Raw genomic sequence first — 26025 nt, 5'->3', positions numbered from 1 at the left:
TTTGACCGGAGCTTCAACTCCTGGTAATCAAGAAGGAATCACAGCCCCATTCCTCATCCACGCCACAGCCACAAATTATATTACAGGAGATTAAAATGAGATACTGATAAATCAAATGAGCTGAATTTCATTATGTTTCTGGATAAGCATTTTCTAAGATTCCCCAGCAAAGCAACACTAGACATCATGATGCATCTTTAATAAAGAACTAAATTCAACATGAAAGGCCTGGCAATTTTTCTAAGAGGATGTTTGTCTGTGAAACACAGTGTTTGGTATTAAGCATCAGGTTACAGTAACACATTTTATTTTTATGCTGTTATATGTACGCTGACAGAATTCCAGAAGGTCATTTGCACCTTCACGTAAAGGCACTCTCGTGCCACAAATGGAGTGTGTCTTAGGTGCAGAGTGTGACCAAAAATCTCTAGACAAAGAGATTCATTGGGTGGCAAAACAAAAAAGGTTGACTGAAACTTTGCAAATTCATCCCAAACTCATAAACTCTTGTGGAAACAAACCTGAAAAACCAGTCTGGTTTGCCTTGCAGTTTTACAAGCTCTGTGTCTTTCACTGAAGCAACGTTTCTTTCTAGATTTGAAATATAACTGTAAGAAGGGTTAAAATTCAAACGCCAGTACCCCTCTGACAAAGCACAAGGTTCTGTGTGAGCTGAATGAGGCTTATCAAGAAGGGGGAGGTCAGGTGCTGCTCCCCAGTTTCCAACCTGTAGTGCTGCGGTGGAAAGGACTCTTCCGAAGAGTAACTGATGTGGGAGGGACGGACACAACCATCTATTAAATAAAATGTTGACTCCTGCACGATTCCCTATCTCCTGTCTGTGTGGTGATAAATTCCTTCCCCTCACTTCCCCCCAGCAAAATTTATTCTTTGGCTGAAAACTGGGTGAGGGATCTGCTGGCGATGCCTGGTGTTGGCGCATGGAGCCGTGATTCGGCAGTGGGGACTTTGCTAAAGCCCCTGGAGAACACTCGTGTGACGGGGTGTTACCGCCTAAACTTGCTGACACATCATCTCTGATTTATCCCTTGATTTGCTCACTTAGGTCTGTGTTGTGCAGAAGAATGACACCAAGAAGATGTACGCCATGAAATACATGAATAAACAAAAATGCGTGGAGCGCAATGAAGTGAGAAATGTTTTCAAGGAGCTGCAGATCATGCAGGGCCTGGAGCACCCCTTCCTGGTTAATTTATGGTAAGACACTGCTCCTTTGCTACTGGCTAGGTCAGCAGTGTCAGCTAAGAGACATCTCTGAGACCAGACCGGCTGGCTTCTCTGCTGCAAGCCGGTTTTGGGACGTTGCCATCCGCAGCGTGATGGGCGTTGTGCCGCTGGCCGAGCCCAGTGCGGGCAGCCGTTGGCGGGGGGCTGCCTGGGCACTGCTGCGGGCAAGCGGCTGTGGGTGCCTGTGCCGGTCTGGCCAAGGCGTGTGTGCGCACCGGGCACCCGTCCCCACCTTGCGGGGGGCTCCTCATCTGTTCCGCTGACCGGGGCTCTGCTTTCAGGGGAATCCTGTTTAATTAAACAAGAAGCTAGCCTCCTTGTCCCCCCAGACAAGCCAAAAGAGTTCATTTGTGTGTTCCCTTGTGCTTTCTTCCTAGGCAGGTATTGCTCGTCACTGTAACCCAGTTCTATTTCAACGAGCAGCTCCCAGGACCACGCAGTAACAGCACGGGATCGATGGCCAAGCAGTGCTCTGTTCGCAGGGTTTCCCTTGGCAGCACTTTCCTCTCATCACCTCCTGATGCTGTTTTTGTGGTTTATTTTGTACTTTAAATAGCCTGGCTTAATACCTTATTGATATTGGACTGAATTGATGCTAATCAGCAAAGACAAAAGCAATTTCTCGTTGAATTTACTGACAGAAAAATAATACTATTCAAATTTTATTGCAGAAACCCATATATCTATAGGGGAAATGTGTACATAAAAAGGTCTCTTTCCTTTAAGAGTACCTGATAAATGCAACCTACGTGCTCTGGTTATAGTCCTTTTCCAACCATTAGCAATGGGATTGACCAGCTGAGTGATAAAGGACGCACTAATTCTTCCCCCTTCATTTGATTCGGCATATTTTCCTGCAGTGGGGCAGTGGAAAGGAACTTTAGACAAGACTCAATTACTGTTAGAATCTGCAGATTAATTTTATTATGACACCAGTAACATTTCAAGTGGTTACATCTCATACACCACCAGATGCTGTGGCCACTATCCCGTAGTTACAGGGTTCCTCTGGGGTGGTGGCTAGTTATGTTTATTGGATATTGGATTTATTTTTAGAATGAGGTAGAGCTTAGCAATGCTAAACACAAAAAATAAGGCTAAACCACATTGAACATCACAAATTTTGAATAACTTTGTGTTCCTTTTTGAATTCTCCTGAAATTTGAGTAGTTAGGTGAACTCTCGTGATTTTGCTGGTATTGCCATTCAGTGTTGTTCTAATTAGGGTCTGAATGAGAATCATGCATCTACACCTCCCAGAGCTTTGGACGTAGCTTTCCTACCTGAACAAGCAGTTCCAGGCAAAGCTCGTCAGCTGCTGGGAACTAAGCAGTGTATGCGTGTGTATAGACCTGTACAGGGCAAATCACCTGGGTTTCCCCACTTCTGTTGTTATCATGTCATCCCTGGCCTCGGGTGTAGCCTTTAGCAGTCCTGCGTTCTGAATGGTACGCGGACTACCAGCTTCGTGTGGAGTAGTTCTGGTTTGTGGTGCTGCTCATCACATCAAGACGCTGGCGTATTGGTAAGAAAATATCCGTGAGAAGAAAGCTCGTAGCTGGTTGTTAGACGGTCTCAGAGGGACACTTGGTAAATACTTGCATGGAATCAGGTCACTTAAAGAGGAACGGCAGATAGCAGCTGCGTCCCCTGTTGTGTTGAGCAAATGGGTCTATTAACAGGCTGCGGCCAGGAGAACCAGCACCGGTTCTGAGTGCCGCCGGCGCACAGACTGCTGGCTGTGAGTTGGGGCAGGGCGGCGCCTGCTGGTTTTGGGCTCTTCCATGTTGCTCCTATGGTCAGTTCCTTGGGTGCTTGGAGAAGATGAAGAGTCTGTGTTGACAAGCTGAGTGTGAACCCTGGGGGGAGCAGACTGTGTTTATCCAGAGCTCCAAGCCGGATTTCCACTGCTGTATTGAGTTGCCATTGCTCAGCCAGCTGGGACTTCGCAGCGGGTGAAGGGGTCTTCCAGGATGCCTTGGAGGGATCTTACATACGCGAGTGTTGGCTGGGGCAGCGTAGGCTTTTTGGATGGATTTCAGAGCACCAGTGCAGGTGTGACACGAGTGATTTCTGGAGCTGCACCACTCCATAGTCCAAGTGGCGGCTGTTTTCGTGGCGGCCTGTGGCCAGCCTCTCCTGACAGCGTTCCCTGGGTGGCAGCCGTACCATCATCCTCCTCGCATGTCCTAAGTGGATGTGTTTCATTAGTTGGTGGCCGCAGCTGTTAACTGCTGAGCAAACGAAGCTGCTGCGCGCCGTACGCTGCCTGGCGATTCAGGAAGCAAGCGGTAAACAAGGGTGAGTGCGAGCTCCTCCCCGAGATACACGTGCGTGGTCTGCACCTCCTGGGCCCTTCCTGGTCTGTGCTGTCAGTCACTGCCGCTCGTACCTGTGATAAACTCTCCCGAGAGCTGTGCCCGCCTGCCAGACTCCTGTCCGTCTGCCTTCGCAACTGTTTGGGGGAGGAAATCGGCAGCACGCTGCGTTAGGGTAACGGGTTTGGATGTGGCTTTGGTTCTGAAGTGGCTGAGAGTAACAAGTTTGACAGAAAAACATGGGGTGTCTGTTATTCTAGTGTGTCTGCTGGTTGTTGTTCATACTGACGTGGTTATGGGTCTGAAGCTGAATTATTGTCATCTCAATTATTTTGAGAATATAGGTGGTAGGAGTTTAGTCGCAGTGGGAAACGGAGCATGGAAAGGTAATGAAATTATTATTTACCAAGTGAAAAAGTTCCAAGAAATTATGAGTATTCCCAGAGGTACCATATGTCCCCTTTTTAACCTGTCTTTTTTAATGTTATCATCCTTGAATCGTGCTTATGCCGTTTTAGGTATTCGTTCCAGGATGAAGAAGATATGTTTATGGTTGTGGACCTGCTGCTTGGAGGGGACCTGCGCTACCATCTCCAACAAAACGTGCGGTTCCAAGAAGGCACTGTGAAACTCTTCATCTGTGAGCTGGTGCTGGCCCTCGACTACCTGCAGAGCAGACACATCATCCACAGGTCAGCTGGGGACCTCGTAGGTGCACTGGGGCTCGTAGACTGCAGTAGGGGCGGACGCGTTCCTCTTTGATGTGAAAGGACAAATAGAAGCTGAAGAGCTAAACAAAATGGCCTCCCACATACGTTGCTTTTCTGTAAAGCTTCTCAGGCTTCTCAGGGAAAAGCACTTCACGTACAACACGGAGCATTTCTCCCTCTGGGATGGCTGTGTTATAGCATATTTGATTTGTTTGCTGATCCTGCAAAAAGCTGTCTGTAATAGGTTTAATTAGCTGTAGCTCGTTAATATCCATCCTGGTCCAGGGAGGGTAGGCGTCAGCATTCAGAATTCCCCAGCTGCCGCACTCGGAGGTGTCTCCCCCCTCTCTGTACCGCACTGAAAGACAGGGAAAGGGACCAAACACAGCTTTTTTCTGTATGAGGTGAAATCGCTTTCTGGAAGTGGCGAGAGTTTCTTTTTGGCCACCAAGATTTTTTTATGGCCAGCGAAAAAATATTTGCAGTCTTCCCACACATTCGAAGAGCGGCAAAACAGCAGAGGGGGTAGCGGTTCCCTGGCTGCAGGCGCGGGGTCGGGCTGCGGACGGACGGGTGCGCGGCTGTTTGCCACAGGTGTACCGGGCACTGCAGACCGCGGGGCTCCAAGGGTTCAGAGCTGCTCTCAGGGGGTACGGGCAGGGACGGACTAGCAGAAGAGAAGATTAGCTCATTTATAAATATCACTCCAGGAGAGCATTCTTGGGAGGTGTAAAAATAAAGCGTGGTGCAAAATTTGAAACTGAAATGAGCCTGGTTGTTCGTAAGGGGAGGAACACGCTCTTCAAGGGCTGGTGAAGATTAACGCTTGTTCGTGTCCGTAGTGTTTGGCTGCCGTTTCTGGGACGTGGAGGCAGAAAGGCTGACATCTGGCGTGGCCGTGGCACAACTGTGGAGAGCCCCAGAGGGGTTTTGCTCTCTTTCAGTTGGAGCCAGACCTGCCTGGGGATCGCTCCCTCTTTCTCAGGAGTCTCAGCTTTCGGGCTGCTTGTTTTGTTTTATACCTGCATAGATTTCTACTCTGATGTACCCGATCTTGGCACACCGCCCCCAGCTGCCCCATTCCGGCTCCAGCGGGCACCGCTGGGGTCGGGACACGCAGCCGGCATGCGGTGACGGGGACATTGCGCTGGCCGCCTGTGCCCGGCACCCGCTCACCCGCACCCCGTACTGCACGAGCATGAATTGAACCTCGTGAGCGCAGACTCGGCCGCCTCTCTCCTGGGCAGCGGGGCGTAAATCCTCACGCTGTCGGCTTGGCCTGAACAAACCGAGTGGGGCACAGACATGAGGGAAGCACAGGGCCCAAATCCGTCTGTATTGGTGATGCGTTACAGTTAGTAGTGGTGTCTACAGGACTGAGGGGATGGAGGTTCCCCACGGTTTGGTGTGGAACGAACGAGTCTGCAGTAGGAGACTGTTCCTGGTAATGATGAAAGACGTGACCACTACAGGAGCGCAGGGTGCCGGGGGGCTGCGATCCGGCTTTGAGACACGTCCCCCCATGGCCGTCAGCATTGCCGCAGGGTGGGTGACATCCCATAACGGCTGCGGCGTAAGGGCAGGTACGAAGAGGACACCAAGGGGCAAAACTCCTGGGAGTTCCCGGAGGGTTATTTGTAAGTATTAGGGGGAGAAGCTAAACTTCAGGCTGCAGTGTGTTTTTCAAGCAGCTATATGTGCCTAAGGTGAATCAAGTACAGCGAAACATGTATGACAGTCTGTAAAATTTGCAAGTTATTTAATTAACACAGTAATGCAGGTTGTCCCAGTGGGACAGTATTAGATTGGTAGAGTGACTCAGCTGAGTCAATTACACTGCAACATCTGTAATTGGGATCACCAGGAGACAGGCTGAACAGAGCTGCGCAGGGCAGCAAACAGACTGGTCGCTGGAATTATTTCCCACCTACAAGTAGAAGAGTGGGAAATATTTGTTAATTTTTTCAGGCTAGGAAATGGCATAACCAGTTTATAAAAAAATAAATATACGAATAATTGATACACAAAATGATCCCTGTTCATTGTTTGCGTCCTGGGAATGATCTCACCATGCTGGCATTATTCCATAGGCTGCACACCAGACTGTGTGAGATCAGAAAACGCCCCAGAGGAACTAAAACAATTAATAATTAAAAAGTTGAAAACTGGATGAGAAACGAACACCTGTCTTCGTGGTTCATCTCAAAACTTTGAAAATATTTTTGTATCGAGGGATTCAAAGGATCCATGTTTTTCAAACTCTTTTGCTGGAATATTTCTTAATTTTTTTCCTTAAGTTAGTGTTTTCTTAAAAATACCAAGTGTGGCATCACCATTTTTCACTATCAAATACAGTGGTTCTGAGCATCGGGACTGTTTGGCTCTAACCTGTGGCACAGTTCTGCTGCTCTTATGGGGAAAACCACCCGCTTACCTGCAGTTGCCCCGTTCTCTCTGTCGAGAGGCGCCTGTGCTTACCTGTGTGATGGGGGATGGCACAAGAAGGTAACTGGTATTTACAACCCACTGGAAGTAGCTTGGGTGAGACAATGCCAAAGAACTGTAAGCTATTACATGATAATTCAATATACTGTCTTTTCTGTATTCCGGGCGGCTAGGTGAATTCAGACTTTATCTTAGTGATTGTATTTTTAAAGATATCCTAAACCTGCGCATTCCCTCCCTTTGAAGCCCTGGGCACGGTGAGAGGCGTCAGGACAGCGCAGGGCTGTCGCACGTGTGCTGTGTGTGTGTCCCCGTCTCCTTGCGGGGCATTAGGTTTCTGGGTGCCTGGCTCAGGCTGATGGCAGGTGAATGGGGACTGGTGTAATTAGCTCATTAAAACCAGGTAATGTCTTGTAAAGTCACTCGGGTGGATACAATAGGCATATCAGGTGTATGTTTTCTTCCTTCAACAGAAAGTATTTCCCTACAGCGTTGCTATAGGTATTATTATTTTGTTGTTTGTTGGGTTTTTTGGTCAGGAAAAAACCTGTGCAGAACCTATTTGTTTCTAGAACAAAGATGTTAAAATAATTTGATTTTTACTGAGTAAATGGGGAACGGGTCTGAATATAGTATTGAAACAGATTAAAAAGTAAAAGGAGGAAAAAGATGAAAAGAAGTTCCAACGTTGCAGGTGGACTACCTGGGTGCTGCTAGAGCGAACCACGGGAGCCTTCACAGCCGTAGCACTGTACCACTGTTTCTGCTCCTGTTGTTCCATTAGTCATTCTCTCATGCCTAAACCAAACCCTGCAGGAACATCAGAGCTGAAGAGCCCCAGCAAAGACACCTTCTCGGGCGCGATGTCTCTGGGACTGTGTCCTGCCAGGGCCTGGGCTTCCCTCGAGTGTCTTCAGCCGTGTTTCGTGTCCCTTTTCTAAGCTAATGGCTCTCTCCCCTTCTCTGCCTTTTTTCTTAGGGACATCAAGCCTGACAACATTTTACTGGATGAGCGTGGTAAGTGCCAGTTGCTTTATGGTCACGCAATGCATAAAAGCAGAGTCAGAAACAGGACAGCCGAGTTCAAGTTTAGGTGTTTGCTGTTTTCCTCATTTGGGGTTGCCTTCTCTCCCTTGGTTCAGGGAGGAACGGGACCATCCTTCGGTGCTGTGGTCGCTGTCTTTTGATTTATGAGTGGCAGCGTCGTGTACCTTCAGAGCACTGGGCACTCTGTGATGCTGCGGTATTTCTGGGGGTGTTTAATCTGAGCGACTGACCTCCTGCTGTCTCTGGAAGGCACTGGCAGGGACTACACGTTTTGAGCTGCTGGGGCTCGGTTGTGTAGCAGACCTCATTTAAAGACCTTCTTGGCTCTTGCTTAAAACTTACCCAAAATGTAATCATTTGAATGGAACTGCTCGTGCACTTGCAGGCTGTGTGTCATGAGTGCTCACAAACAGAATGAATTATGGGTGAACAGATAATCTTCATTCAGGAGATTTCTTTTTCCTTAAGCATTTGATATTGGGAGGGAGCTCTGAAGAGGATTTGGGGCTGGCGATATTGTAGATATTGCCATCATCTTGTCTTTAATCTTTTTCTCAGGCAAAACTCTACCTATATTCTTGCATTACTCTCTAAACGCATTTTTTGTCCTGGCAAAGCTGTCGCAGTAAAGACTTGTCTGATATTTATTAGCTTTTAACTCATTAGAAAAACACTTTGTCATTTGGTATTTTTTGCAAATCCATGTAACTGGCTTGTTGTGAGAAATCTTCATTAGCAGCTGCAGCAAGGCACTCGCAGAGAGAAAGTCAGTCTAGAGACCAGGCGTATCCGAATTCGTTATCCCTTCAGAGGCTGTAATGGAGATGCTGCAGCTCCCGCGGAATGGCGGTGGCTCTGCTGTGTGAGGAGGGTTGCCTGGCAGCGCGGAGCCCACACTCTACCTGTTTTGCATATGACCTCTAATTTCAAAGTGCCGGCTAATTATTTATTTAGGAGCTGTCAGCAAACCTGCTTCTGCCTCCAAGTGCCGTAGCCTCTCTCCTGCCTCACTGGGTTCTTCTCCTGCTGTTGCCCCATGCACAGCCGATGCAGAGACCCCGTCCTCCCTCCCGCCAACCCCCACCGAGGCACCGCGGACCTGCTCGGCCAGCGGGGCTGCCGGCACGGCCGGGGCTGCCTTCGGTCAGTCCTCACCTCGGGTGACCTGTCACCATCTTCCACCAGCCCCTGTGCCCCGTAGGAGTGGGGTGATACAGCCGCCCGAGAGGGAGCACGAGAGCTGTGGAAATGTAGGTCAGCATTTCCCAAAGAGGGAAGAACAGAGGGGAAACAGAGGGGAAACTGGCTCTGCAGTTGCATTCAGCGGGATGTAACCTGCAAGCGTCTATAATGACACGGCAATTTGGGTTGATTTTTGAGCCTATTCTCTGCTCGCTGTGATGTTTTAACTGTTGCAGAGGTTTCAGAGTTACTGTCTGTGGATTTACCCTTGAATTCACTGTCCTTCTGACTGTGACTGCTTGTATTTCTTTTCTTCGTCCATGGCAGCAAAGGTGTGCATACAGACAGCTGTGTGCAAACACTGTGCAATTTTTTCCTGTCCCTGGAGCAACTGTTATCGTAGCATGTTTATCTATATTTAGCCTAGTAGATTGCACTTGTTTTTCAGTACCTCTTTCCCCGTGGAATGGGCTGCAGCTCCCCGTTGCCTCTCCTCTCCCTTCACCAGGCTTTCACAACTCTGATCACAAAATATATGCTATTTGACAGCATCAATTTTTTATAATGTTCTTGATTGAGACCGGTCCCCTGAGAGTATGAAGCACCTGGAGACCTTCAGCAATCAGACTTCTGTCCTTCGTTTTTCAGACTGTTCTTGTCACCTCACTCCGCCCTTTGGCCCATCTTCCCTTCCAGCTGTGAAGCACCTTTCCAGCTGTGATTCCTGCTCCCTTTCAGATGTACGTGCCGACAGGCGCCCACGTCTGTTACGAACCACAGTGCCCTTTCTGCCGGTGTTAACCCCTGACGAGGCTGCAGGAGCTCTCGTGCACATCATCTCGTCTTTGTGTAGGAGGCTGGTTCAGGGCCTTCATAGTGCAAATGCCTCTCATGATGCCGTGAGCTGACACGTGTTGTCCCGCTGCTGACTGTCGTGACCTTAACACACCCCTCACGCGTTTGCTGCTGTCACCCTCGTCAGTGACGTTCTGTATTACCATATTGATTTCAGCTAAGAAATTGAAGTGAGCCATAAATAAGGTGGGATGTCAGGCAAACGTCTTTCTGTGCAATAAATAAAGCAGTTGTTCGACATCAGAGGTTGCGATCAGGTCCCACAACGAAAAAATCCTCAGCCTGCAACAACGACCACCTGCAGCAGTCATTCCAAGCACAAAGTGATTTCCTCCTTTAATGATACAAATATCGATTTGGCTCAATGACAGCACAGCTCACCTGGGAATAAAAGAATATAACAGATGGCAGTTTCCAGGAATTGTGAGTAATTCATCAGGAGATTTTGGCCAGGTCCTTTGTCTAATAAAATTGAAGAAAAGCTCAGTTTTATCTCTGGTAAAACTCGGAGGTTTTTTTGCAAGAGCTCCGTAATGGCTTGTACCTTTCTGGTACCACTGCTGAAAGGTTCTCGAGGGCAGTGCTGAAGTGGGTGTTTCATGCCAATGCAGGCACCGCACGCAGAGCCCGTTTGCTCTCCAATCTCAGGTAAGAGAGTTACGGCGCAGTCTGTCCGAGAGCCTCCGTACTCCACGGCTCCGAATGTCTCCAGTTTCATATTCTTCAAAATCTTAGCTTGGTTGAATCTGCAGAGGCCTTATACTTCTTGCACAAAAGATGCTCTAGAAAGGTGAAGGAATTACGTAGTAACAGAGGTGCTGAATATAATAAGAAAATTCTTTGCCTTAATGCAGAACCAAAGGCTTGATCTGACAGTGCCGGTTTCGGGCAGACAGATGAGCTTCGGGAAGGACCTGGTGCGGCGTATGGCTCTCTCCAGACTGGCTGCAGTTACGAGACGCTGAGCGATCAGGAAAACACGAGCCCTAAAGGTTGACCCTAAAGCTCAGCAGCAACACCCAGTGCTTCCCTATTGGTTACCAGTAGCTGCCATCCCTGGTCGCCCGGACCACCCCGTTCTGTAGCGCAGCCCCGTCGTGCCGGCCGGAGCCGTCTTCCTCAGCCTCGTTGGCTTGAGTTGGTAATTTCCCAAGTGGGCTAGTTTATAAAACTCATGATTTATTTGAAGTGAATAGTTTAAAAGATGCATCCAGAGGAAGGCACGTTTGTGCTTGGAATATCAAATTCTTAATAAGTCTTTATGATTCATATTTATGGAAACAGCTCCCCACAAAGTGGAGTGAGAGCTGGAGATGAAAGAAAAAACAATGCAAGGACGTAGAGGACATATCCAGACAAGACAGTTGTCTGTCCTTCTTGTCTCTCAAGTACTCCCCAGCGATTTGGCGCCCGTTTGTTAGTGGGCAGACTGAAGAAGAGAGGGAACGGCTGATGTGTGAAGCAGTCTGAGCAGCAGTGTGAGCAGCAAGGAGGGAGACGTGCTCTTGACTGGTCGGTCGGGTACCGGGTGAGGGGCGAGCTTCGACACCTTGCTTGTGCTCCCAGCAGTGCCCACGGCTCACCAGAGGGACTGCAAGTTTTCTTCCTTCAAACTCAAGACTGGCAAACGGCACAGATTTGATAAGGAAATCTGTCTGGCTGGGACTCGCAGGGAGCCCCGAGCGCAGGGACGGGTCCCACCTGGACGGGCTGTTGGCAGGTCGTGGTCCTGCCGCGCTGTGCCTGCCCCTTCCCTGCCCGAGGCAGGCCGATAGTGGAATTTGAAATTGCTGAAAAGCTGGATGAAGATAACTTCACGGGGAGGGGCTGAGGGATGTATTCTTCCTCGCCAGATGTGGACACAGAGGTGGAAATTGAGGGCTTGTGGCATGATCCCAGGGCCTTGTGGAGAAGGGTCATGTCTGCCCAGTCTGTACTGGCGGGAGGGGTATGGCCAGGGCTCGGTGGGAGGCAGGAGCCGGTGCCTGACAGAGGGTCCTTGTCCCTGGGAACGCACAGGCCAAGCGCTGAACGTGCCCGGGTTTGCACAGAGCGTGGCAGGCTGCCTCCCCCAGTTCTGGTGGGCGTCTGGTCCGCTCCTCGCCTGTCTCTGGAGGAGCCGGACATGCACATCCACCCCTCCCCGCGCTGCAGGACGTGCGGTTCTGGTGTGGGTGCTCCAGGGTGCGTTTCGCACACTGTCCTCGGCTGTTACAGAGTGGGCAAGAGGCTCCTGTGCTTTACACACTGCGTGTGTCGTGGAGGAGACACAGGCAGGGACATGGACGTGACACACTGGTTTTAGGTGAAATCGCACATTCTGCTTTTATTCCCCACATTTTCCCAGCTAGATCAGATACGTGCAGCAGGCAAACTGGTATCACTGTTCTCCTATAACAGATATATATATATAGGCGCAATTGTGAAGATTTACTTGAACGTTTCATAGCATCCAGACAAGACAACAGGAGTTCATTCCTAAAGCATCAACTTTTAGACATGCGAAGGTGATGTTATTCTACTTTAACTGGTGAACTACAGCAGCAGTGAATTTCCAGCTGTTGGAGATGATGACTGAGGGAAGTATTGTCATAATGTCTCCATCAGTAAAAAGCCACTTCGGTTTGAGCTCTGCGGTCAGAGGAAACAGCAGCATCTCAGCCACCCTCTGTTATTGCAGAGGAGGTGATGAGTCGGCAAAACACAACATACAAAACATCTGATGCTTCCGATAACGAGCCCGGCTCTGTCGGGGCTGGGCAGGGTCAGAGCCCGAGGAGGAGGTGCGTGAGGTCAGGAAGGAGAAGGGACTCTGCATTGAATCAGACGAATGAAGCTGGACTAACCCACAAGTTTAAAAGAAATTCCCCTGTATTGATCCCCGTACTGCTGTCCATGATTGCTCTGCTGCTCGCTGGTAGGAGTTTAGTGAGTAGGGAATAATAAATTAAGTGCCTGCAAACAAAAAAAAAGAAAGTGCAAGTGGAAGAGCTGGCAGGAGCTAGGTGGAAGCATTTCCTTTCTCATCCCTGCAAATCACTTCCACCTCTTTTATTCCCTTTTGGGTTTGCAGGCAGCAATTGTGCACATGGTGGCAGTGATAGCAGAAACCATTCCTACCCCACAAGGGGGGTTTCATGATGTTTGAATTTCTTGCACAAGGCTTTTCTGCTTGCTGCCAAAGCTATTTTGTTCCATTCCAGATACATCTTCTAAAGAGGAAAATGGAGGGAGTTCTTAGTCCCTGGGAACACCAAAGGGCAAGTAGCTTGAAAGCAAAAAATATCAAGGATTTTCTCTTTTTCCAAAAACATAGTGGATGTTTTTCTGCAAGAGAAGTTCAGTTCTCTTTCCCCAAAAATTTATAAAGACTCAAAACAATCATCATTAAATGACTCCTTGGAGAACTCCATTTTTTGCTCCCCAAAGGGTAAATAAGGGGATAGTTGATGTAACAAGATACATCTGTAAGAAGCCCATGAGCTGAAATATTTTCTATCCATCAGGTCTCCCACCAGAATTTTTTTTTCTGGAAGCTCCTTTCCATAGAGCATTTAAGTTTCTGATTCAAAGCTTTCTCATGTGAAATTACAGCAAATCAAGTTACACGTTAACCTCTGTCTTTCAGGGCACGTGCACATCACCGATTTCAATATTGCCACGATGCTGACTAAAGAAATACAAGTCACCACCATTGCTGGCACAAAGCCGTATATGGGTAAGGACCGATGACAATTGTGTTCTTGAATTGCCATTTTATGGGCTTGATTTGACAGCCATGCTGGGATTCGGGTGAAGTCTCTTTTGATGAGAGTTTGGATGCTTTTCTTCCTGGTGTGTAACAAACCGCATGCGTTTGACGTGAGGAACGTGCTTGAGAGGTGCTGCTGGGGAGCGTGTGGGACCCCCTCCCCGGTAACACCCTGACACAGCTGGAAAATGTGATTTCACACAACAGACCAAAGCAAGCGTACTGTAAACACAGATTTTAGTGCCGTTATGCCATACTGTACAGCATGTTTTTGATTATAAAACGAGATAGTTGCACTCCTGAGATCTCAGAGCATTTCACAAGCAGCCATCGAGCCGTGTAGCAGTGATGAAATGTCTTGCTACCCTTGAGAAGGAAAACGAAGCACAGAGGGTTGTATTTGGTCCCTCAGTACATTAGCACAAGTCTGACACTGCTGCATCACTAGCAATAATTTGAATTTTTATATAGACGGGCCACTTTTTAAAAACTAGCTTTACTCTGTGCTTAGGGCAAGTGAGTGGACATATTCTCCTGGGCTGCAGCATCTGCTCAGCACGGTGGGGAAGAGCTGTACGCTGGCGTCAGGCTGACACAGTCGAGGGCGGTGCCGTGCTGATGGCAGGTCTGCATCCGGAGCAGGCGAGCGAGGCTGAGGACAGCATCCCGTCCTCGGGCAGGGGGACGGGAGGGCGGTTGTAACTGGGGTCTGCAGAGCACAGCGGTGACGGGTGTGTGTTGTCCCTAGCAAAGGGAAGCACAGCTGGTGCAGAAGTGGCCACCACAATTGGAAGATAGATGCTGAGCCTATTTTTTCAGTCTTTCTGAAAACCCCTCTTATTGTACCTATGTTTCTTGTAGCAGCAGATGTGGCTATTTCTGCCAACAACTGAAACCCATCCACGTGCAGCCCTGGAAATGGAGCTGCGCAGAAGGGAAAGCCACAGCCAGGTGCTGGAGGGCCATTGAGTGGGTTCCCCAGTGCTCAGCACGTTGTCATGCTGACCTGCCCCCGGCGTACAGAGCGGGGTGCTGGCGCTGTGGAAGTGGGGTGCCATCCTCCAGGTGCCCGTGGAGCTGAGTAGCTGGGCTGGTTGCTGGCATTACTTACCATCCCCTTCCCCTTCTTTCTTCAGTTCACAAAAAATGCAGGTTTTAGGAAGTCTTTTAATCTCCAGGCAGTGGCATGGGACTAGTCCCAGGCAAGATGACTTGTCAGGCAGCGGTAGGAGTGCATGGAGGGGATGTTCTCCTGGGGCAAAGTGGCTCTGGAACGGGCGGATCGCTGCATGGCAGCCTCGGGTCAGCTGGAGAAACAGTTTGCGTGAGCAAATCAACACTCGCGTGGCAGGAAGACACACTGTGAGCGCTCCCTGTGCAGACCTCATTTTCCTACTATTCAAAACAAATTTCCTTCTTTTTCTTTTCTGCTTTATAAGGGGATGTCGTGGTTTAACCCCAGCCAGCAACCAGGACCACGCAGCCGCTCACTCCGCCCAGGTGGGATGGGGGAGAGGGTCGGAAGAGTAAAAGCGAGAAAACTCATGGGTTGAGATAAAGACAGTTTAATAAGTAAAGCAAAAGCCGTGCATGCAAGTGAAACAAAACAAGGAATTAATTCCCTGCTCCCCATGGGCAGGGGATGTTCAGCCGTCCCCAGGACAGCCGGGCTCCGTCCCACATCACAGTGACTTGGGAAGACAAACACCATCACTCCAAATGTCCCCCCCTTCCTCCTTCTTCTAAATAATGCAGCCTCCCTACAGCTGTTCCATAGCCGAATCCCTTAGGATGTTCCCTGGGAATCTCCTTTTTATCAAGATGACCAAATTGACCTTTCACCTTTGCACCAACAGTGCAATCCTTTTAAAAAGGAAAACATGCCCCAAAAGACAGCAATTCTCCCTGTTTTGTTTTTTTAGTGCAATTCTTGCCTCCCAGCTCACACAAAAATCCCACAGTATTTTTTTTCCTTAATCTCAAAAGGGAAATTTATTGACTAAGAAAGAGCATTTCAGTCCGTGCCTCCACCCACTTCCTATTAGCTGGATAACCGCCTCCTAAAAAGCTGTGGCTCTCGGGCTTCCTTCAGTTAAAATCTGCTTTTCCCTGCCGAGGGTGCAGTTGGCACTATGTCTGCGCTTACACTGCATATTAATGTTTCTGAAGAGCTGCTTCCATTTGCTGTGCGAGGCCGTATTTAGGCTCTGCCAGATTGAAGTACTTTAAATAAGAACAAAGGGATTTGAGTGGGACGAGAGCAGCTTTCCAACATGAGGATCTGCTGAGCACGAGTTGAGGGCGGAGGGGCTTTCGAGGGGGTGAGGAGATGCTCAGGCCAGTTTTATGCTTCGATTCTGTGAATTAGGGTTAGTCCTTGTTCTGAAGCACATTTGCTGTGGGATAACTGGCAAGTCCTGTGTCAGCAAAAGGAGTTTATTCTTTTCGGGCTTTGCGGGCAGAGCAGCACTGAGGTGCACGCGGAGGGGACTGTGGGGGCTGGTGCCGCAGGAGCGGGAGCGTGGCAGTGCGGGAAGGGGTCTGCAGCGGGACGGCTGCGGCTGTGGTGCTTTGCACGATGGAGGAAATGAACAGGGTCTGGTGAAGCTCTTAGTGATTATATAAAACATTTTATAAACCAGATGAACTGGGTTGTGTTTATTGAACATCAGACATTCTATTTACAAAGGTGGTAGCACACCTGTTGCTCACGGCCATCCCATCATTTACACTCATTAATCAATTAAATTCTGTAACATTCCACTGAAGTAGAAATTATTGACAGCCCCATTTCACCGTCGAGGAGAGTAAGGCACAGAGGAGCTGAACAGCCTATTTGGGTTTTAACTCATTAGGAAGTGTTTCACGTCCTGCTAATTGCACAGGTAATCAACCAGCAGGGCTGAGGTTTCCAGGAGGGTCTGTTCCGAGGGCGGGCAGATATCTGGGCTACGCTGCCGTGCTGGGAACTGGGTCAGGTCTGGCTCGCACCGAGATGGCGCTCAGCACCAAGCAGGACGCAAGGTCGGCCGGTCCTGCTGCGCCGCACACTGCGCACCGTGGGGTGGGAGAGCGGGATGGTCCACACGGTGTCCCTCCGCGCTGCGGCTCCTCAGCGTGGGGTGGTTCTGCATCGCGAGGCGAGGAACCGGGCAGAGACCAAAAGATGAACTGCTGCAGGGAAACCTGTGTGTTCTGATTCGTGTCCACCTCAGCAGTGCTTTGGTAAAGGACCAACCTGCCATGTATGCCATTGCTTTGAAGAAAAAAGCAGAAATTATCAAAGGCGTGGTAATGGGTAACGGGTAACATGCTAATTTGTGTCCCAGGCAGAATAGTGGGGACGCTCTCTGTGGCGTGGGTCAAGCAGTCTGTGTTGCTCATTTCCACTTGAGATTGCAATAAGGCAAACTTTCTTTTTTTCTGTATTTCACAGCACCTGAAATGTTTAACTCCACAAAACCCACCGCCTATTCCTTCGCTGTGGACTGGTGGTCATTGGGAATCACCGCCTATGAGCTGCTCAGGACCCGGGTACGGTGCGCGCGGCTCCTGTCCCTGTCCATCTCTTTCCCTGGACGCTGTTGGAAAGGTTAATGCTCTATAACAGGGATGAAAGGGCTGAGCCAAATTCAGGGCCTTAAGGGCTATTCTGGCATAGGAAGCAGAAACAAGTTAGATGGGCACAAGTTAGAACATAGGAACATCTGGGCACAAGTTAGAACATAGGAAGTTCCGTTCAAATACACGGAAACACTTCTTTACGGTTCAGGTGACAGAGCACCGGCACAGGCTGCCCAGGGAGGGGGGGAGTCCCCTTCTCCGGAGATTTTCAAGCCCCGCCTGGATGCAGTCCTGAGGGATGTGCTCCGGGCAATCCTGCTTTGGCAGGGGAGTGGGGCTGGATGATCTCTAGAGGTCCCTTCCAACGCTGAAAGTCCGTGATTCCGTGAAACCTCTTCTTCACCAGGGTTCTTGTGATCGCACCTAAGAGCTCAAAGAGAAGCTGTCGCAATACAGAATAGCACGTCGCGACAGTTCCCCGCTGCGCCCGGGCGCCTCTGGGTTGGCGCAAGCTGGGCCGGGCTGCTGCTGTTGTGATAAGACTGAGCAGTTTGAGCAAAAGCAAATCGCAATGTGCAAATTATTAATAAAGCACAATCCCTGCCTGTCACATCAGTGTTCTGCTGCGAGCGCAGGTAAGGTTGGGGGCCTTGTAGGCAGACGGTCAGATTAGCGTTTTGGAAGTGTTATGTAAAAAAGTGGGTCAAAATTATTTAAACTACATTCATCTAAGCAAAAAGTTGTTTAAAATCTCGTGAGGCTAGGAAACCTCTTCTTTCAGTGCGAGTCTGCAAAACACGTTTTTAAGAAACTCTATCATTAATCTTTGCAGGATACCTAAAAAAATGTTTTGTTGGATATATTTTAAAGAACAGATCTTCAAATGAATTTGAGTGTTTCGAATTGTGAGTGATCAAGTTAACACACATTAAGGGGACGTGGTTGTCGACCTGTTGGGTAACTGAAGCCATGTGCCCCCGTAAGCATATTAATATACTATTTGAGTTTTCCATTTGTAATGTTAATTGCAGGACAGGTCATCACATTGACTTTTGGCGTGATGGCACTCGTTCCAAAGATGGGAGTGGAAATGCTGTTAGGTGTTCAAACCCGATGGCACAGCCGTGGTAAGATGGTGGCACCAGTGGCGGTCACCGCATGGGGGAAGTGAAGGGCGACCTTGAGGTCCATCTAGTGTCGGTACATGTTAAGCTCAATGGACCTGATTGGATTTGACCATTTTTAGGTACTATTTTTTAGACATACCTCACCCCCCTGAAATACTGTAAAAATCTGGGAATCAAAAATCTTTCAAAATGGAAACACTCTACTGTTGTATATTCTCTTTCAAAGCAAGGCAGTAGTGCTGTTGTAGTTGGGAGTTAAACGTGGGGGTGACTTCACCTGGGCGGTAACACCGGCTGTGCATGGCCCATCGTCCCAGACTGAGCTCCCCAGTGCTCAGCGGGCGCAGCTCCTGCGGCGGGGTGTTAGGCACGGGCAGAGGGGACGGGTCATCCAGAGCCTGGTGTCACACCCGGGACCTGTAACCCTTCCCGGGACATCATTTTTTCAGCTGATTTAATAGGTGGGAAAGATCCTGGTCCTTCTTACTTGTGTCATCTCCAACATGAGCAAAGAACCGAAGACAGGAGTGTGTTTTACAGCGAACGTTGGGAATGCTCTAATCACGGCACTATATATATAAAATCCTTTTTTGTAGCCCTTTAAGGTACAACTATTGAAAAGACCAAGCAAACACAAGCTGGCTAATGACTCTAACTTTTGGGGTTTGCCTCCTATCTGTCATGCTGTTTAAATACCTGGTTATTACCATCGTTCTTGCTGACATTATTATTTTGTTTATTTCAACTGAGCTACAGTCACACAGGGAGAGGCTTTCAGCGGGAGCCTGGGGAGAGAATGAAGAGACTTTCTTTGGAGCTTCATTGCTCTAAAAAGATTTCCCAAGGAGTCTGAAAACACAGATATAAATTAAAATGCTTTCCTTGTGGCGTTTTTCACAGAGGCCGTATCATATTCGTGCCAACACTTCCACAAATGAAATCGCTCACGTGTTCAAGACAGCTACAGTGATGTACCCCGCCGCTTGGTCCACAGAGATGGTGTCGCTGATCAAAAAGGTGAGGGCAGCGCGGAAGCGGAGGGCGTAGGGGCTGGATGTCTTGTATCCGGCGCCTGCTGAAAGCAGCTGAGTCCTCGCGTCCTGCTTTGTGGCCTTTGCAGTGGATTGTGGGGATTTGTTGCAAATGGTGTCCGGACCCAGAGTTGGTGACCTTCAGATGGCACCAGATGATAAATATCCCGCTTCTGGTGTTGTAGCCCCAGGGATGTGGTGACCAGCAGTACCGCCTCCTGCAGTGAGGGGGATGCAGCTTGCGTTGGCAAGCGCGGCGGCTGCTAATGCAGCTCTTCCAAGGACGCACGCAGTCTTTGCTTCCAGAGTTTCTCCCGTGACTTTGTCTCTCTGCAGTGATGTAACTTAGAAGGAGATGTTAATGTATGTGGCAAAAAATTTGGGAAAAAATTTGCATAATGTTCTTTTATTTTTAGAAAACCATTTTTCCCAATAATGAAAAGATTTGCAAGAAGTGCTGATACACTGAAGTCCTTTGATGCCATGAGGTTTATGCACCACCTTAATTATTTTTTTAATAAAGCCGTTATCAAAATTCCCTCAAAATCATTACTGGAATCATTTTGAAGCTGAAATCATGTTTGAAGTGAAACTATATCTTCAATAAACAAAACTGTTGCTTGACAGTGTCAGAGACTGTTTGCGTACAGCGGCAGCAAAGCTGAAATACTGAACCCTGCCTAACAGCACTAGCTGCAAATTTTGGAAAGTATGTAAATAGTTTTCTAATTTTCAAGTAAGTGTAGGCAGTAAAGTAGTACCTAGTGTAGCGTTCATGTATTTTTTTGTTCCAAATAGTATGTAGAAGTATTTTGTCCTCTCTACTGAAATACTCTCAAACTTTTTAATGAAAATGAGACATCAATTCTTTGCTGAGACAGAATCACAGCATATTTTCCAAGAAGAAAATTGAAGACTATTTCCATTTGCTTAAAATTAAATGGAGCTAATATTCCATTAAGCCTAACAGTAATATAGGGATATTTACTGCAGATGTCCTCTGTATTGTTATGTTGGAAGTCTTTCCCTGGGCCACAACATGCCACAAGCCATACAGGCTCCCTTGAGAATAAATAATGCAATGTCACAACTATTTAAATTTCCAAGTGCCCCTTTGCATCTGGTTTAACAGCCGTATCTATTAAAGATGAGGCCAACTGTGGTTCTGCCCTGGCTCAAACACCTCCTGTGACTTTCTGTATGTATTAACGTTCAAGGCAAACGGTGGTTCGTGGCAGAGCCGCGTCGCTGCTGTTAGGACGGGCGCACGGAGCCGGGCAGAGGGAAGGGGGCTGCGCGGGGTGTCTGTACCGCTGCCCCTGCGCAGCCCTCGCTGCCCGCACCCGCCGCACGCCGGGCGGGGGCTGATGGGGCTCACCGTGTCCGCCCCTTCCCGCGGGGTTGGCATCGCCCGTTTTCCTGCTGGGTTTTCAGAGTGCATCAGGAGCTTATGCAATGTTGGGTCCTTGAAAGTCAGAGACAAAACTCAGTCATTTCCTCTACACAAGTAATTCATACAGCAGTGTTAAAAAACACTGAAAATAAGCAGTGTGAATCCATTATTTCACACTGGAATTATACTTACGAATATTCCATTACTAAAGTGAGAAAACAGGGGATGTTTTACTGATACGGTATTAAATTGGGGACACAAAGGCATGAGGTTAACTCCCCATTCTGAAACAAACGCTTATTTTTAACCTTGGACAAATTGTTTGATGTCTGTGTGCTGCCTTATCGCCTGTTCCTAACGCGGGGATGAGAGTTGTTCATAAAAATGAGAATAGATTTAAAGACTGTGAGCCCCTCGCATATGCTGGTGAAGTGAATCTGAGCTGGAGCAACAGAAGAGAGGCACCAGCTCAAGGCGCCAGTGTTCATGCAGTGTCACCAGTGCTGCGTGTCCCCGGCCCCAGTCAGTGCCACGTCCAACCCGCGGGGCCGGGGGATGGCGCGGGGCGTCCCCGGGACGCCTCCCCGAGCCCCAGCCGTCACAGAGGCTGCCATGTCCCCAGCGGCTGCTCCTCGTCGCAGGGCAAGGCACGGCCGACCCTGCGGTCCAGCCCAAACTGAAAACCTGCATCGGCCTCGCACTTGACCCCGGCACCGAGGGCAGGCAAAGCTGCCCTGGAGCGTCAGCCCCGGGGGCTCTGTAGCTGCGTGCCACCACCGCAGCCCTTGGGGTTCCCGGCTGCTCTGACTGTCCCACCCGCCACAAGCAAAACCGGCTCCTTTTCGAAAAGCGGCTACTGAGAGACGTGCGCTCAGAAGTCTGGCGGCCGTGTCCCTGCCCCAGCCGTTACCTGCTGTAACGCTGCCACAGACACATCTGTGTGTTCCTCAGCTCTGATTTCGTGTTGCAGCGTCTCACTTTCACACCTCTTCCATTTGATTCTCACTGCAGTTGCTCGAGCCGAACCCCGAGAAGCGTTTTTCTCAGCTGAAAGATATCCAGGACTTCCCATATCTGTCTGATGTGAACTGGGATGCAGTTCTCCAGAAAAGGATAATGCCAGAATTCATTCCCACGGTAAGGCAGTTTGATTTTCAAAGGTTCTCGATGTGCCCGAGCGTTACACGCTGCAGCCTCCCCCCACCCCAGGCACCAGAAGTTCTTACAAATTTCCACAAGAGCATCAGATGTTGTAAGGGACAGGGGAACAGAGGGCAAAATTTTCACTTTCCTGTGGGTGTAATAAAGAGTAATGGGGGATGACTACAAAGCGTGGGTGCCCTAAAATCGATCTGCTCTGTTTACAATATTGCCAGGACTTCTAGGTGCAGAACTGGTCTTACCCGCTCCGGCCTGTCCGTGGCACGGTAGATGGAACCCGCACTGACAGTGCCCATGAGCCGTCCTGCGCTGGACCGCGTTTCGTAGCAGCCCAGCTTAGGACTAACTAGCTCCTCAAATGCGAAAGCCAAGGGACAGGCATTGGCTCATTAGCAGCCTGGCGATCACCCGCCGTTATATGATAATTGTTTCTTCCTGTAATGACTCTCCCTAACAAGACCATTGTTCATAATGAAATAACAAGTACAATAGATCGGTGTTTCTGATCCTGTTTTAATTGGATTAAAGCAGCACAGAAGTAACATAACCCTCACGGAAAATAATCCAAGGACCGTTGTGCACAGAGTTACTCCGACTGTTTTTCAGCCAAACAAAAGTTGGGCTAAATGATGAATGTTAATTGTATGTGTCCCCCCCCACTCTCTTGCTGGTTTTCTCTGCGGTGGGTGCACAGTGTACTACTGTAAAACCAGTTCCGCAGGCTGCTGTGCGCCCCCCAGCAGAGGCACAGCTCAGCCGAGACACCGTCACACCGTCCTCGCTGTCACGTCCAAGCGGCCAAAGGGCTGAGTAGAGGCAGTGAGCACAAAAAGAGCGATTGTCACACCTTGACATGTCCCCTGGCTGAGGGAGCTGATCAAATACGTAAGAAGTGTGGCAGGTGTGCTGGCTATGTGTGCAGTTGTAATTATTTTTTACAAAATTCAGCTCCCAGATGCGGCCCAGTTTACGAGAGACTCTTCAAGACAGGCTCTGACCACTCAAGGCCACCTCTCTCTCCCCTCCAGAAAGGCAGACTGAACTGTGACCCGGCCTTTGAACTGGAAGAAATGATCCTAGAATCCAAACCTCTTCACAAGAAAAAGAAGCGCTTGGCCAAGAAGGAGAAAGACACCAGCAAAAGCAATTCCTCCCAGGTGAGAGCAAACAGGTTTTTTTTTCCCTTGTGACCAACTTTATTCCCAAGACTCTCCCACATCTTCCCTTGGTGGAAGGCAGCATATATACACACTGGGTTTGTGTGAGAGGAGATGCCCTCTCCTTTTTCGTGTTTTGTGTGCGAGGAGAGTCCTAATGCCCTTCTCCCCACTGCAGTGCTAAAGATGCTCTATAGCTAAAGATGTCTCCGTATTGCCTTGAAATTGTCCTTGTGATGTCTTCCTGTGTCAGCTGTGAAGGTTGGACTAGATGACCTTTAAAGGTCCCTTCCAACCTAAACTATTCTATGATTCTATGATCTCTTTATTTTTCTATTTGAATGTGAAAGGCCTGCCACCTTCAAAAGCACCTAGAGATGCTCCAGAGGGACTTCATTGTTTTCAACAGAGAAAAGTAAGTCCTGGTACAGAGGCAGCATCGGAGACTCTGGCTTTTGACAGACGTGGGGTTTGGGCCACCTTGGCAAACGCTGCAGGTGGGGCTTAGGAGCTCACTGGAAGGCAGTTGAGGAGAGCAGGTATGGTGAATGCTGGCCGACCTGTCATCTGCCAGGGACCGACGTGGCATCTCTGTTCTTGAGGTGGAGGGCTGGGCCCACGGCCACGAACTGCGGTCGTTGTCCCGTTTGTGCAGGCAGACTGTTACTGCGGGGGCTCGGGGCTGTGGGGCTCGGTGCAGCCCCTGCGGGGCAAGTGGCAGCTCGTGCCAGGGGTTGGGATGGTCCCAGGTGGCTGTGTGGAGCTCGGCGCTGCCTGGGCTGTCCCCCACAGCTCGACTCCCTTTCTCTCCCGAAGGGTGAGACACCACCACAACAACACCCAGGAGACCGTAACACTGGCAAAAAGCAGAGGCGCGTACAAGGAGGACAACCAGAACAACAACCTCTGAGAGCAGCAGAGCCTCTGCTGGACCGTTCCTTGTGGGGACAGTGCCCGCCCACCCACCTTCATGACACCGGGCCATCGGACTCACCCCTGCTGCCGGGACGCTGCCGACAGCCCAGGGCCAGGGCACCCGCTCCCTCTGCTTCCACCCCACTGCCTGGGGGTGGGGGGAGAGGCTGTGGGTCCTGCCTCTGCAATTTGCCGCAGTCCATTAGACTCAGATCCTATTATTTTGCTTTTCTGGCTGGCAGGAATGTGACCATGTGAAAATGGATGAGCCATTCGGTATTCACCCTTTCGGCTCAGCTAGGCCGCGTCACAGCCCGCAGTGCTGCCTGCCAGCAGCGTAACCAAAGGGTTGAGCGTGCAGCGTTCGTAGAGGTGTCATCGCTAATATCGCTGCTGGTGGTGGGTCCATGGGGTCGGGGCTCTGTGGAGGTCGGGCCTCCCGCAGGGGTGCGCAGGTGATGGCTCTGGCTGGAAGAGGCCAGACGCTGCACCGTCTCCACCAGCGCACAGTGACAAAGGTGGCCTCTGCTTACAAAGGTGGCCTCCTGTGAACGTCCCGTGAGCGTGGGCACGGAGGGCTGGAAGCGGCAATGGTCTCCTTCCTTAGCTGGGAGGAGGCAGCAGAGGCTTACCGTGCGGTCCCCCTCTCTCCGTGCTGGCTCCTGGACCCGGTGGGTGGTGGGTGCTCAGAGCGTGCAGACAGACATGGAAATGAAGAGGTAACAACCAGGCACTGGCGATTAACCGGCACCCAGACGCTTTTCCAGGTCAGCCTGAAAAACCCATTCACCATCACATTAAACTGCTGCTGCTCACTGAGTCTGATGGGGTTTGGCTTCCAACATCAGAGGTAAATTCAAATGTGTATTTTTAATTGCTCTACCATTTAAGCAGCTACTGTTTGCAGCAACAGCCGTGCTCCTGGCACAGTCTTTGTCAAAACTGAGGTTGGCCAAAGCATGTCTATTACAGTAATGCTGGAAATGCTGGAAAACACTTTGGCAGACCTGATGTTTCACCTCCTTATTTGACATTTTTCCTGTTCTCAGCAATATGATGAATGCACGATGAACCATTTGCCCAAAGGTGTTCTCTGTATCCCCTGTGCCTTCCTGTCTTTCTCTATGGCTAAATCTGATCAACTCAAAAAAAAGGCTGAATAAAACCAACAGCAAATGAAAGGCTCCTTCCCAGATGCGCAAAAGTCTATGTTACTTCCAAGGTCACTTGCGTAGCGAGGCAGAATGGGTGTTCCTCCTGCCTAGAGCCAACTAGGACTTTACTGGACTTAGTTTAAATCTGCTTTTCCTCTGCTGGAGACTTTCAGACACCCTCTGCCATGGAGCTGTGGATTCAGTCCATTACTGACAGAAAAAATGTCAGGTTGTGTGCAGTAGACTTCCCAATGGTTCATAGCTGCTTCAGATAGACTGACACAGAAATAATCCCTCTCTCCGTGATCTGCTGATGGCTGGCAGGTTTGCTTTGGGAAATGTGTGGTTTATGCATGTGCACGGGCCACCAGCCATCCCTGTGGCCATCCCTGTGGCCATCCCTGCCAGAGCAGCGTCTCCGTCCCCCTGAGCCTGCCTGAATCCAGGGCAGGGGATGGCAGTCCCAGCAACTGGTGAGAGTGTGCTGCCTGTCCGCCTTTGCGGGGGCATGTACCGGCATCCTGGCACAGAGCAGCTCCGTCATAGGTTGTGCCTAAAAATAAGTTTTAGGTAGGTGTTTTCCACTTTCTGGTCCCACCTACAATGGTGGTGGTGGGGTGTCCCACCACCAGCTGCTCCTTATTGTGTGCCCTCGCTGGGTTTTATGAGTGGGTTTTATGAGCCTTCCTGTGGATTGCGATAGATGCCGGGTCTCCCCCCGCGCCGGCCGTGTCTCTTGGGGGATGCAGTGGAGCACATGTCTGCTGCCATCTCCGCTGCAGAAAGGCCGAGCAGGGCGGTCCCACATGGTCTCGACAAGTCTGTACAGGGTCCCATCCGGGACCTGTACAGGGGGACCGCTGGGGGCTGGATTCTCTGGGCAGTCTGGTTTGTGGTGGGCGATGCTGGGGGACCGCCGCTCCGCTCCCTCTGCTGAGAGAGCTCTGGTGTTTGTCTCTGAACCCCC

The 26025-nt window shown here is 49.7% G+C and overlaps 1 protein-coding gene across 1 annotated transcript in view; it reads left to right on the top strand.

The window, feature by feature from the left end:
* STK32A (serine/threonine kinase 32A) overlaps positions 1-23899 on the top strand; it is a gene marked incomplete at both ends in the record, with an annotated part of 31829 nt that extends 7930 nt beyond the window's left edge. Inside the window, 10 exons of the mRNA XM_082490134.1 lie at positions 1067-1218; positions 4085-4258; positions 7701-7738; positions 13434-13523; positions 16993-17090; positions 19148-19264; positions 21683-21808; positions 22861-22989; positions 23340-23404; positions 23806-23899. Coding sequence (XP_082346260.1) covers positions 1067-1218; positions 4085-4258; positions 7701-7738; positions 13434-13523; positions 16993-17090; positions 19148-19264; positions 21683-21808; positions 22861-22989; positions 23340-23404; positions 23806-23899 — 1083 coding nt within the window. The remainder of the gene's footprint in view (positions 1-1066; positions 1219-4084; positions 4259-7700; positions 7739-13433; positions 13524-16992; positions 17091-19147; positions 19265-21682; positions 21809-22860; positions 22990-23339; positions 23405-23805) is intronic.
* Positions 23900-26025: the final 2126 nt, after the last annotated feature.

This window comes from Vanellus vanellus, assembly GCF_965231255.1.
Source record: "Vanellus vanellus genome assembly, chromosome: 13".
Taxonomy (NCBI): Eukaryota; Metazoa; Chordata; class Aves; order Charadriiformes; family Charadriidae; genus Vanellus; species Vanellus vanellus.
This window is presented reverse-complemented; position numbering and strand designations above follow the sequence as displayed.